We start from the raw sequence: 13,908 nt of genomic DNA, 5'->3' as shown, positions 1-13,908 counted from the left end.
GATTCAGGGCGGCCTGGGGGGCAATTGCCCCCCTGCCCCCCGGCCTCAGCCCTGAGCAGAGGAGTCATAGACTAGCAGCTGAGAATGTTAACATTTGGTTATTCCTTTAAAACAATAAATACCGAAGCGTTTTATCTTATTGACATTGCTCCTTTCGTGTCATCACCCCGTGATGTGCTTATTAACTTCTGCTGTGTGGTACATTAGAAGACTAGCCATCGCCACCATACACTAATAGCGTACACAACTGTCTAAAACAAGAGATAATTAGATAAATAAACCTCACAGCAGGTTTTGTTTGGATTCTCGAGGTTAACGGTTAAGATATAGAAGCTAATGTATGTGTGTGTTTTTTGTGTTTTTTTTCCAGGTAAATATCCAGTCCTCTGAATGGCACCGTTCCATGCTTTTGCCCCAATCTTGGCTTGGATTCATGAGCAGGGCCTACCATGCAGTTTTACAGGTCAGATATGTATTCAAGGAAAGACTTTTGTGTTGTGTTGATTGCATGTCAATGTAATACAGAATATACATGACATACAGTTAAACAATAAAGCAAATACTACCTCACCTGTTGTCTCTGTTAGTCAATTTGTTATATTACATGCGACTTATGTCCTGTCTACCCATTGTACAGCGTTACGGAATTTGATGGCGCTATATAAAACAATAAATAATAACACTACAGCGAAGCTGCCTTATGTACTAGATATTGTACCCAAAGATAGAGGTTTCAGGATGATGTTCATATGTTCTAGTGAATTCCTGTACCTTTCACCGGCATTATACTGCTGTATCGTCTTCCATTTGTGGATTACCCTAGATCATATTGGCCTTCGGTAATAAAAGGCAGCAGGGGGAAGTAGTTATTATTACTATTGTTATGTTGCCCTGGAATGCATATCATCTCCTATTATATTTTTGCACATCAAAGGCATACTGAATAACATTTTGATGGGCTGAATTGAGGATATGTGAATTGCAAATGTAGTCTCACAGACCTGTTTGCATTTTCAGGGCAGGCAAGCTGAGCTGGAAATGCAGTTGAAACATGGGAAGGATGACCCTCAGGAGCTGCATTACAAAACCCATACAGCTTGGCTCTGGTAAGAAATGGATTTGTGCTTCACCTCTGGGATAGTTCAGATATCCCCTATGCCCTGGGCTCCCCTCCTATACCCTTTAACTAGAAACAACTATTTCAATTCACTGGTAACACTATATATATATATATTGCAAATTATAGTTTACTTGTAATTACTGTATAAATGGACAATACAAATCCATTAATAAAAAGACATGTATGTCTTTGGCATAAAAACTGCCATGTTGCTCCCTAGCTAATTTTTCAGTACTTTTTAGTTGTTGCCAATGGCAACACGGACTCTAACTCGTCTGTGGCTGTTTCATGGCTTCATTAGAAAGAGCAGATTGGAATAGCAAATGCAATTAGGTTCCGTATTTAAAAAAACAAAAAAAACACAGCCGGGAATAACATAAATGAATGCATCTTTCAGCCATGTGGTTAAAAATAAACTAAGCTACATAACGTAAAGTAAAAGTAATAGTCAAACAGTTTTTTCTATTTGGAAGTGAAACATACTAGAATAATTAAAAGGACACTCCAGCCATCATTTTCACTATAATAACTGGGAATTGTCCCATTCCTCGCTAATCAGCTATTTGCTGTGTTTGCTACAGGGTTATTTCAGCTCTCCTTGCAGGAGAAACTTGGCAATGACTGTCCTTCACAATATATAATTAATTAGTGGATTCAAACCTCAACTCGCCTTCAAACTCACCTTCCATCTCCCACTTTAGTCAATAAATCCCATTATGCTTTTAATTGGGAGTCTAGTTGAGAAGGTATGTTGCTTCTAGATGCAAACCCATTTTACTATAATTGTAGAGGGGGGAAAGAAAACCACTTTCATCTGAATTAGCCATTAAACCTGTGGATCAGTTCTACCAGCTGGCTTTGTACTACTATCAGTGTGTAATAAACGTTTGGTAAATGAACAGTTTATTTTGTTCATACAACGTAACGTATATTAACAGTTCCTATACACATTATTGTGACTTACAGCTAGAGAACACTGTGATGTCCTCACCCAGCAAACAGCCTGAGCTCCTATAAAATATAAAAAAGGATAAAGGAGGGACATAGGGATTTGGTTGGCAACGAGGGGCTATCCCTCCTAAACAGGGACCCTTGGGAGGTATGTGATTATGAACTACATCAGCGCTAATTTCCTTTTGTGCCACAGGGTGCGAGACGCGCTAACTGACGTTATCAGATCTGCTGTGAAGTAAGTAATTCTGTGCATTTCCCTCTGATTAAACATTCGCCAGGTATAACTGTTCCAAATTCTTTGTATAGTGCAAGCTAGATATGAGAAGACTAGCCAAAGTTTCTGCGGTAGGTTATATAGGTTACTTGTCTGGCCATCATTTTTATATCACGTGTACTTTTAAGCATGTTACATCCAGTCTTGGTTGTGCCGACCCATAGGCTCCACGCACAAAGCACTGTGGGCTTCAGCAGGTCTTTGTGCCTAGCCCTGTCTGGAATGTAAATCGGGGCCCGGCATGTAAAGATGGATGTTTCATATTCAGAATTAATAGCTAATAATGTTACTGTTGCTGTTAATTAAAGCAGATCCTCCTCCTCAATTTTCCAAATTGAATGAAAACAGTAAATCTTATCCCCCCAGCTGAATAAACCACCCCATCACGCAGCAGTAGGGAAAGGAGACTGGGTAAACATGAGGAACGAGATCCTAAATATATCGAGTATTACATTTGTGTTTGATAGGCAATGAAAGTACAAGAATAGTGTGTGCAGTGCTTAACTAGGTTTAAAGTCATTTTTTCTATCATGAAGGTTTAAACATATATATTTTGAAGGCCAGAACTCTAGTATGCTAACCAAATTTTCTTTACCGTAAATGTTTAATCACATAAGAACAACACAGGGCATTTTAAAGAAGCCTTTCAGCTTGTATGGCAACACCCTACCAGTTCCTGTTTTTGTGTGTCACATAAGTGCTCTTGACAATAAGCATTCTTTCATTCATTCATTCATTCATTCATTCATCAGTACTAAAAAAGGTGCTTCCAATGCTGCATTTAGTTTGAAAAGTATTCAAGTCAGGTAGAAGTAGGTAGAACAGCGGTTTGTTAGAACGATGCTAGTTTCACCCCAGATCTCTGTGTTTCATTGCATTCACAGCAGATATCTGGAACACAATCGGAATGGGGATTACTAGACGGCCCTGGCACATTCATTGTATCATTGAATGGTAATTTCACTTGAAATATGTAGAGAGAAGTAATAAAAGCCTGATTTCAATGAAAAGTCTTTTCCATTGAAGAGCAGCACTATTTTTTTTTCGGTATGAAAAGGGATTCAAAGTTTAATTTCCCCGAAATGTTAGAAGCAAATGTGAGCCACATCATGAATATCTAGTTTTATTTTTCAGTAACGTGACTTTTAATAAGATGTTTTCATATAGTACCTTCACCATTAATGAGAGGCTTAATTGCTATGAGCTGTTGCTATCCATTTAAATCAGTCTACGGCAGAAGTGTTCATAAAAGATTAATTTATTATTTAAGAAACCACGTATTTACGGTTTAATTGCTAGACTACATGCATTAGAGGAGAGAACACATTTCAGGGTACTGTAGACCTGTCACATTTACCAGCATCTTGCAATGCCGTACCTCATCAATAAACTGTGGTTTTAATTGGCTGTTTTAGTAGTAGCAAACGTCAGTTGAGTCCAGGTCGGCATCGCATGTGTGGGGGCTGATAACCACTCTCCATTGTGCTTCATATTGGATGTTGGCTGTAATACAGGCAAGCACCTGTGCAGGGACCGCAGCTCAACTCCCTTCCGTGTCAGAATGAATGAAAGAGTCTGATTCAGTATGGCGATATAATGTCGTTGTCAAGCTTACATTCTAATGACAGGAATGAAAGATGTATATACTGGGTACAGGAATAACGCCCCTGCCCACAGAGTTTACAATTATTGGGTTTATGATAATCTGCAAAGCTTCTATTCTATGGAAGTACTGCAATATTTTGCCAAACAAAACCTTTCATGGTTTTGCAAATAAAGTAAGATTGTGGGAATAAAACCAGGGTTTTTTTTTGCAGTGCTAGCCTTCATCATGGTACACAGCACTGTTTTTTTTTTTGCAATGTTACTTTTGGGGATGTATTTGAAGCTTTAGGTCACATGTATTCAGCAGCTGCCTAAATAGCTTTGATGATGGATGGAAGATGGACGTTGGCTAAGTGGACTAGTTCAGGTCTACACGGGTACGCACACATAGTCACCAGGTTCCTCGTGGAGACGTTCTGGCAAGGGATGTGATTAAAGGACGTCAATGCCTTTCTCTACATTATCGTCTTTCATCAACCCTTAGTTTACACGAGACATCAGAGATCTATTCCCTACACAGAAAAAAGTTTGTATGCGCCCTTTCTGGTGATGCCAGCCCCCATTGAAATGAAAACCCACAGACATATACCAAAAGAGCTTGCGGTCTGCAGTTGCCCTTTCATGAATCTCAGTAGTGTGACCTAAAGGGTTTGCGTTTTCATTTAGCGCTTGAAATCTGCTCACAGGAATGTGCAATTTAATGGGTTTGACTGTCCATTCTAGGAGGTGCACCTACTTTTTCCCCTTTGGATCCATGTACCCTTATCCTACGTTTCCAGAGATACCACTGCAAAGAGAATATGCACTATATTTGCCAGATTCAGGCAAGCTTGGCGCTGGCATAGAGTTCAATTACATTGTAGGTAAAGCATGCTCTGTGTCCTGCTAGAGCCGTACCCCGGCGGCTGCTCCGTCCCAACTCTGAGGTGCAAGCGAGAGGCGATGCTCATGTGCCCTCCCTGTTTCTTACATAATACATTTTCCCCTCTTCGTCAGGTCACTGAATAGACTATCCGTTAACATCTTTGGGAGATATGTGATCCCGTTACTTAGCTTTGAAGTAGATTTGTGTTCTTTAGCATGGCTTCGGCTCTGAAACATGTTCAGGCCATCCAAGAAACCAATCTTCGAGAAATCAACAAAAGCGGGTGAACATCCTTTTACAAAAGGAGAAAATGTGATATGCCAACCAAATGTTTCAGTAAAGGGCTAGATTCACAGCAAATGTTGACTTTTTTTTTTACATATATTTCTTTAGATTTTGATGTATAAATGTGAGATACGGCGTTACATGTTGCATAGTTAGAATTGGTGATTTATATTGGAGTTGGAACTTGCAACAAAATTCCAACAGAATTCGATGGTTACCAGGAAGTGGCATCACCCTCTTCTCCACCAGTAATCGCGTTCTAGAAAATATGTTAAAAACTCACAGATTGCTTTTACACAAAAAAAATTGTGTCCGGAGCATCCCCCAGGTAGTGTTTAGCCATGTTGCCCGTTAAATGTAGTCATCAGCAGCGTGGCAGCAGTGCCATTGTCCATCAGTGTGCCCTGCTGTGTGCATGTATTATGGCCCATTTGTCTCACTGCGGCTCAATGTCTTTACACAGAGAGAGCCCCGTGGTGAAAGGAAACTCTCTCTTGGCATTAACTGGACTGGCTGTTGCCGTCTCAAAATATGAAAACAGCCTCCCTTCAGAATGTGAAGGAGCCCCGGAGGTAAGTGTGAAATAATGTGTAACTTTTGATGGTAATATTTCTGATCAGCTCAAGCAGTGGTTTGCAGCACAAAACAAATTCTGCGTGCCAGTGAGCCATGTGTTTTCTTTGGCACTGATTTGCAGCTAATAAGGGTTCATATTTATTGTTCCGTTTTCCTGAACTGACTGCTAGAAGGTACGCTTTAGCCTTATTTTTATGCCAAATGCATATTGGAGCACATGTTGACGCCTATGCATGCAAGTCCGTGTATTAGTTATTCAACTTAGCAAATGAAGACCTTCATCCTATGTAGCTCTTCCCCTAACAGCTTCTAGTGAAAGCAGGAAGCATACTGCTGTCTACTTTGTGCACATGCTCAGTACGACTTCCACTCTATTCTATGGCAGCAGCCAATCACATGTATGCTGTATCTGAACACGGGTGCTAGTATACATACTATAGGCTGCTGCTTCCGTGGCTTCCATGGGAGCGCTACTGACCATGTTCAAGAAGATCACACGCGGAGGCTTCTTGGTTTCAGCAGAGGCAGCCAGGAAAGGAGGAAATCTACTAACCCCATCAACTAAAGAATGCACTTTACTTCATCCAAACTACAGTATGCATTCCAATCCAACTGTTCAAATGGCTCATCTGTTTAGAATCACTTGGGTTGTCATTTTGCAGTACTTGGAATTCCGTGTTCACTAGCACATTACATTATTGGATGTGTGTTTTCTTTTCTTCTTTAAAATTAGTATGCTATTTATTCTTTTTTCCTCTCCCACAATGTCTTACTTTAGATTGGACCTGATATACTACCTACAAGTGCTTGGCTCTCTATGGTTATAGACACCCTCCTCAGTATTGTGGACAGCCACTATCGTCCTAAGGGCAGAATCTTCCCGTGGATCCAGCAAGTAAGTTAAGTTATATGTTACGAGCCAAATATACTGATGGAGCAGTCCGAAAGCTTGTTCCTTTGGTTTTGTTGGTAGCCGCACTGCTTTTGGAAAATACATTTATAAATATACCATTTTTTTTCATGATGTACACGGTTGGACGCAAAAGGTCCTGCTTTATCTGTGAAAGTCATAGATAATTAACATTGCATGTGAACCGGATAAGAAAGAAGTGCACTGTTTAATTATTTTACATTGATCATGTTTGTCTTACTGTTAGGAAGCAATGAGGTGCAGACCTTTCTGCGATCTCACTACCATGCTTACATTTTATATATTAGCTTCTAGCCCTTTTTCAGACGTAGCCATACTAGCTTTTGCAGTGAGTGTTAGAGCAGTAGAAGACTTGGTCATCTAAGAGTTCACTCGCTATTAAACTCTCTACGGCCAGGACGCCTGTGATGAGGAAGTGGTAGCTCCCTCTCTCTAGCAATAATCACAATGAGAATCTTATATCACCTGATCTTTGCCCTGGATATCTTTCTTTTTTGTTTGTTTAATACACATTTCAAGTCAACGGCCACAGGGCTTTAAATATACATACTCTAAATCCGCGCTGTGCCTTTCAGCATCTGACTTGATACCCTGCCAAAAAGCGGAGTTTTGGTTTGCAGAAAACGAGCTGGCAGCATTCCACCAAGCCCTGGTGGGAGAATGTAGCAGCAGATGGCTTATTTCCTATAGGGGGTTAATTCATTTTAATGAACGATACCGAGACATAAATAACAAGAAAGACAAGTCCCAAGGCACCCTGCTTCAAATACATCAAGCCATACAGTACCAGGAGATTTATATTTCACGCAGTCACAAAGTGCAGGATTAGAGGGTTGGGTTGGATTCCATACAGTGTCCTTTAACACACTGGTTGGCAGCTGTGGTAAAATTTTATGCTAGGAAACCACTACATCTTGTGGCGTGACCACTTTGTGCAAACTAAATGTGGATTTGTTTTTCCGTTTGATTTGATTTTTGGAGACCTTGTGTCTTCTTACTTCTCTATATAGTTAGATTTGTACTCTGTAAAAAGTCCATCAAGTTCAAATGCATCATTGGTAAAAAAAAAATTAAGTGTGGGTATCGAGCAAATTATATTCACTGCATTGCAGGACTCATTGTATTATCATCGTATTTTAAAATGGGCTTGATTGTAATAAATTGGAAAGTGTTATTTTTTAATTAAATGAAAGTTCACAGATTCCCTAATGAAGTATTTGTGTGGCCAACCATTGTTATCGTGCCAAGCCATTTTGTCTGTGGCCTGTGTTTTATGGAAATTAAAGAACCCGAACCATGCTCTGCGTAACCTTGGCTGATAACGTTCAACATTTTCAGCACCACCGATCTGGATATGTTTCTCTGTGTCCAGATTCTGTAAAGAACATCTGCTTCTGAGATTTTTTTTTCTTTTCTGAATTGATACCAGCGCTGGTGTAGGCAACACCTGTGACTGCAGCTGCTGGAATCTTTACCTCCTGTCATTCTGATGAAGCTTGATGGGAATTGTAGTCCACAGCAGTTGGTGAGGCAAGCAGCCCTAGGATGCCAGTAAGGATGTGTTTGGGAAAATCTTACTGTATACCATTCAATACAAGCCAGAATCACAATCACAATTACAAAAACAGGTTTGTCTGGAGCCGATGATGGTTGAGAATCGTTGGCAGTTTTTCCTTTTGTAATCTTGCAAATCAAGACAACTTAATACATTGGGGGGAAAACCCAAGGCTTCTCAGAGGGCAGTACTGGTCATCATCGGGTTCATGGAGGCTAATCCTTTCAGAGAGGTTTGCAAGAAGCGTCCTAAGGCAGGACACTACTGATTTTCCTAAAGCATAGTATATATACTATGTATATGTATATAGTAAGGATGCTGACAGCTGCTGCCCCCATGCTTAAAAACACTTTTGTAGAGGAAGCATACTAATTTGCTGGGGATGAGCTACATTATTGACAAGTGGAGAAAGATCTGAGTACACACCTAATCGGTGTCTGCCAGTGACTTCTTACACATCTCCATAGCATAGCAGATGAGGATCAGAGACAGCCCGATCTAAGGTGACAGGATTCATAGATGTCCAAATGGATGATCTAGAAAAGCTGCAAGTCATTTGTACATCATTTTCTTTGCGTTCTTCTTGTGTCGTGATGCCCATATACTCCTTTATCTTTGTTGATATTGCAAATAAGGATGTCCAGCATTTTGCTTTGTTTCTATATGCCGCCGGAGCGATGGAAAACGTAATTATCACAATAAGGATCATTCCTAAAACCTCACTTCATTTTCCTCTTCATAAAACAGATTACTACTCCAGATTATTTCATCCCTACGGATATAATCCATCTGCCTGGAAGCTTCCCCTTCGTAATAGCTCTGGAAACCCGCCAGCTGACGGCTTCCAGCAGCAGGAGTTGTTTTCTCTTCTGTCTTGCATCTATTAGACTATCTGCAGAGAAATTGCCCTTATCTGTCACGATTTGCTTTTGTTCAGACAATTTGTTCATACATCAACATATTACCTCCTTCTGAAATGTGTTTATTTTGTTATACACCAAGGGTTCTGTGAACGAATGAAGAAAGGGTTTAACCCGTACCTCGTCTTTTTGTTGATCCTGAAGAAGGCTCATTGACAAAGCGACAACGCATTTGTTTTAAATAGCAATTCACCAAACATATGACTTTGAACTATCTGTCAAGTTATTCCCAGGATCAAACTCAAGTTTATCATTCAAAGTAATGTTGGTTACATGCTAGCAATATATCAAGATCCACAAGAGGTATTGCAAATCATTTCAAAGCCCGTCTCTCGCAGATGTATTGGCGTACATTGAGGCCAGAAGTGACATCCGTGAGTTGCCATCGTTGGTGGGAACCGTAGTGGCTCCCAGATGCATAAATTATACATAACCAGAAATTTGAATGTAATTTATAGGAGTGACTTCACCCAGGTGTCTGCAGATGAGATGGATACTTCATCTTAGGTATTCTGAAGGCACACAACCACAAGGACTGAGCTGGCCCTGTATAAGGCATTGTTAATGTAGGACTAGCTCATCATTTCACAGATCAAACTTTTCACTATGCAGATTGGGGATTGGCCCTTCAATTTACAAAGATTATGTGAAGGATGGGTTTTTAATGATTTAACAATACATTATGCAGGGCCTAAAGTCCTTCTTGCAGGGCAAGTTCACCAGGGTTTTGCACTACCACCCCCTAGGCCCTGTTATTGATCACTTCTACCCCACAGACGGGGGTAATTAACCACCTTGTATTAGGGAGATGTGTTATTTGACTTGGCCCATGCTAGCAACGCATAATATGCAGTAATCCGTGCAATACAAGACTGTCAATTATAATTGTGTGCTCTAAATGGATGTTAAAGATACATCTACTGTGTTGTATTGGACACGTTTGTAACATAATACAGTATTGGAAACATTTATTTCTTGTACTATTGAATGCTCTGACCATTCATAGCAATAAATGAGACAATTGTCTCATTTATAATATTTGCCAGGAACATGTAATTATCATGTGACATAGAAGCAGGCCCCTGATTGGCTGTGGCTAAAGAAACTTTGAAAAAGGTTTCCTTGAAACATTTCTATATTGTTTTTAAGTGATTAAGGTAAAACAAGACCATGTTTCTATATCCTTAGCATGGTACAGGGAACAGTTTAAGTGGAACAGCTCTGTTAACTGTTTGTGTGCCATAACTGTAATTCTTGGCATTGTTTCCAAGAAATGCTTTTCTGTTACAAGACTTCAATAAATATCTCGCTGGGCAACATGTTGACCGTTTTGGTTTGTTTATTTTCAGAAATCTTACTCCGGAGAGAACACGTCCAGTGTGATTGCCCGCTCCTGTGCTGCCACAGCCCTGTCGCTGCTTGTCCCAGTGCTGGTTGTATCGCTTAAGGAGACGGTGTCAGAAGTTCTCAGTATCTTGACGGCCAAGTTACCTGGGAAGCCAGGGGCAGACGACTCTCATCCTCTGCAAATCCACATGGGACTGGCACTGGGGATGTTTATCTCCCGGCTGTGTGAAGAGAAAGTCACGTAGGTCTTAAAGCAGCGTGTAAAAATGTGTCGTTAATCTGCAGCATTACGTTTTCGCACTTAGCAATGGAAAATCCATTAAATATTGGCGTTCTACAGAAAGCGCAGTAGCTGCCGGAAAGTGTGAGGCTTAAGGACCAGCATCGTAAATGAATTTGGGAACACCCGGGCTGTACATAAAACTGTACTGTACAATTGTCTAAAAGTTCTATCGTTATTTTTTAATCGACCTCAATATGTTTGGACTGCAAACATTTTACTGCAAGCAAATGAAAACATGCTTTCTCATTATTTAGTGACTTAGGAAGCACCGCTTTATTCTGCACCCCTGTACAATGGATAAACACAACCTAACACGTACTGCATTGCAAGACAATTTGGACTTACAGAATTAGTTAATGATGGCCCTTACCATTTAGTAAGTTATTGGAGTCAGTAGGCAGCCTTCTCTGGCAGCCTACTGAAAGCAGGAAGAATGAGTAGATAATCTTCACGCATGGTAGCACGCCCATTGAAATCACCAAAGCAGCAGCTAAGTAAACATCGGTGTTGGATAGCATACATCTAAATGGCTTCTCCCCTTTGACTAGAATGGAAGCTCTACTGAGAACGTGCAAAAAGCACGGTATGCTCCTTGCTTTCAGTAATACCTTAAATGAGAAAAAAGAACTCCAATAAACAATAAGAAGAAATAATCATAAAGAATGTCTGTGCTGATTTGCATGCAGTAAAATTGCAGTAGGGCCAATACAAAATGGGCTCCAATATACATTTAGCATGAAAATAGGGTTGGAGTGATCCTTTAACCCCTTGATGACAATCGACGGTCCGGGCACATCACGCAAAGACATTCAGATAGCAACAAATGGCCAGGACCGCCGCGGCTGTAAATGGGCGTAGAAAGCGATCTACGTTGAATTTCTGCACCCAAACCCAACCACCTCGATGACGAGGCATTCAGCAACAACGAGATCGGCATCAGGGGCCACGCCTCCTAAACTTCAATGGAGTCGCTGAAATGTTAAAACAGCCATTGTCACGAAGGGTACAAAAACTAAAATCAGCCATTGTCACGAAGGGGTTAAGTCAGCTTGTGCCGCAGTAGTAATCGTGTTCTGGTACATGCAGCAGAATCATGCAGATCAGTGTCGGACAAACAAAAAGAAAATAGGTTAAGCCAAAAATAACTGCCAGTGTTTGGTAATTACTGTGCGTGAAATAGAACTTTTAAATACACTATTACTTATCTATCACTTTGTATGCATGTACAGCTTTATTAATTCATTAAGTGATATTCTGTACTAAATGTATATACGTGACAGACACACACATCAAATAATGTATTTGTTCATATGTACAGTAGTGGTCCATCGTTAAGTTCAGAGTTGGTTAGTAGAACGTTGTGAGTGACAGCAGATATTTTCTCTCTTGTTTGCAGTGATGTGTCTGGTCAGCAGATGAATTTACATATGATGAAGTCTCTGGATGCGCTGGAAAGTTGCTGCTTTGACCCCAATGTTGAATACAAGTATGTATGAGGTGTTATGAAAGTCACGGTGCTAACGTGTATTTGAGATCGTGGGACCTATAATGTAAGAGGGTCACACTCCATTATGGATATTGAGGGCCAGAATTCACACTGTAGTAATTCAGTAGGAAAGCATCTAAAAAGATCATTTGGAATACAGGTGGGGTCTGCGAAAGTTGCTAACCATTTAGAAATGGCGATGAAGAGTTTACCCGCACTAACAAATGCCAAATGTGTGTTTGCCTATGCGTGCCAGCTGCAGGAGTTGTGTTACAGCCACCAGACCGTGCACATCACACACATTGGCACAAAAGGCTTCATCGGCACAAGCCGTGCACAGAGCTGCTGCGCAGGGAGGATCCAAATGTTCCTTTGTCTGGATTTCAGGCACTGTAATTATTCGAGCCATATTCTCCGTACAAGCTGCTTCTGTATCCATGGCAGGAGGGCTGAGGCGAAGGCGGTAAAAAACTTTATCCTTTTAGTGTCAGAGAAGTATAGGCCCACTGGTCACCCTCTGATAAATGGCTAGTGGCTCAGGGCAGGCTAATTTTACAGCATACCACTAGGGAACCCATCTTGCCACGCAAAGTGTGTTTGGTGCATGCCTTACTGGGTGTTATGTGATAGAGACATCATCATGAACATCTTGCCCCCAAACAAATGCAGTTGCCAGTAACATTTCCCATTTTGGCAGCATCCCCTTTTTGCATTTCTGTTATTTTACTTTGAATGTCCTGCCTGTGTTCCATCCTGTTAGCACGGTAAAGGACTAAGTAGTAAAGTAATGCAAATTGGTACTAGTTTTAGGATTTCTCTTATTAATATGTAACAAGAATAACATTGTGGGTCAAAGTATTATCCTTAAATCGTGAAGTCCCATAGTCTTTGACAGTTGAGGTTCAACATCAGCATCAACTGTTCTGGATGATGCTATGTTGTCTGGATGATGCTATGTTGTATCATAAAGCAAAGGGCTTTGAACAGGAAGGGATTCATGTCTCAGACCTAATTCAAGCCCAACTAGCCAGATGCTGATAAGCATAACGCTGTAAAGTGTGATATGAGGACAAGCTGCTTCTTGTGCTATATGATTTGCTGGGCATTTTAGTGCAAGAGAGTTATGCATAATTGTGATTCTGGTGCAAATATCAAAATGTGATCTTAAGCTGTGTATCAACCAATGTTCCTGCTGATTGGACCATTTCATTAGTTGCTTTCATGGTAAGACCAACAATGCTAGAACTCAAGTGATCATATCTGGTATTGCAGCTGCAATGCATAGATTTATGACTCTCCAAACTGACGTCAGCCTGCGAGTTCTCCCCCAAAACTAAACGCTTACAGGAAGTATGAAAGTGTAATTTCTAAAATGCATTCAAGGTTAAACAAATGATCCCATTGTCAAGTTTGTCCCTTCTGAGACAATTGGCAGCTATACAACTACCAAAAAAATCGCATTAGACTAGAAAAAAATTTACTTATTAATACCACAAATAATTTGCAAGCCTCACTACATACTCTGTTAGGTCTGTAAAGTCGACACCAACAGTGTTAGTGGCCTGGCATTGGATGTTATAAATCTTAGTCCAGATTGACAATCCTTTATTATAATGGCATCCACCATTATAATAAATGGATCATGTGAATTAATGGGCATCACAATATTATACAGTGGCATGTTTTAGCCTTTAGTGTTGTGTGATA

The 13,908-nt window shown here is 40.5% G+C and overlaps 1 protein-coding gene across 1 annotated transcript in view; it reads left to right on the top strand.

The window, feature by feature from the left end:
* The window catches only part of FOCAD (focadhesin), a 76,661-nt gene that overhangs the window by 50,537 nt on the left and 12,216 nt on the right, over nucleotides 1–13,908 (top strand). Inside the window, exons 22-28 of the mRNA XM_053465880.1 lie at nucleotides 371–463; nucleotides 1,018–1,106; nucleotides 2,268–2,309; nucleotides 5,567–5,675; nucleotides 6,458–6,574; nucleotides 10,435–10,673; nucleotides 12,112–12,201. Of these exons, the coding sequence (XP_053321855.1) occupies nucleotides 371–463; nucleotides 1,018–1,106; nucleotides 2,268–2,309; nucleotides 5,567–5,675; nucleotides 6,458–6,574; nucleotides 10,435–10,673; nucleotides 12,112–12,201 (779 nt within the window). The remainder of the gene's footprint in view (nucleotides 1–370; nucleotides 464–1,017; nucleotides 1,107–2,267; nucleotides 2,310–5,566; nucleotides 5,676–6,457; nucleotides 6,575–10,434; nucleotides 10,674–12,111; nucleotides 12,202–13,908) is intronic.

Source organism: Spea bombifrons, chromosome 1 (genome assembly GCF_027358695.1).
Source record: "Spea bombifrons isolate aSpeBom1 chromosome 1, aSpeBom1.2.pri, whole genome shotgun sequence".
Classification (NCBI taxonomy): Eukaryota; Metazoa; Chordata; class Amphibia; order Anura; family Pelobatidae; genus Spea; species Spea bombifrons.
Note: the sequence above shows the minus strand (reverse complement) of the source record. Positions and strands in the feature narration are given on the sequence as shown.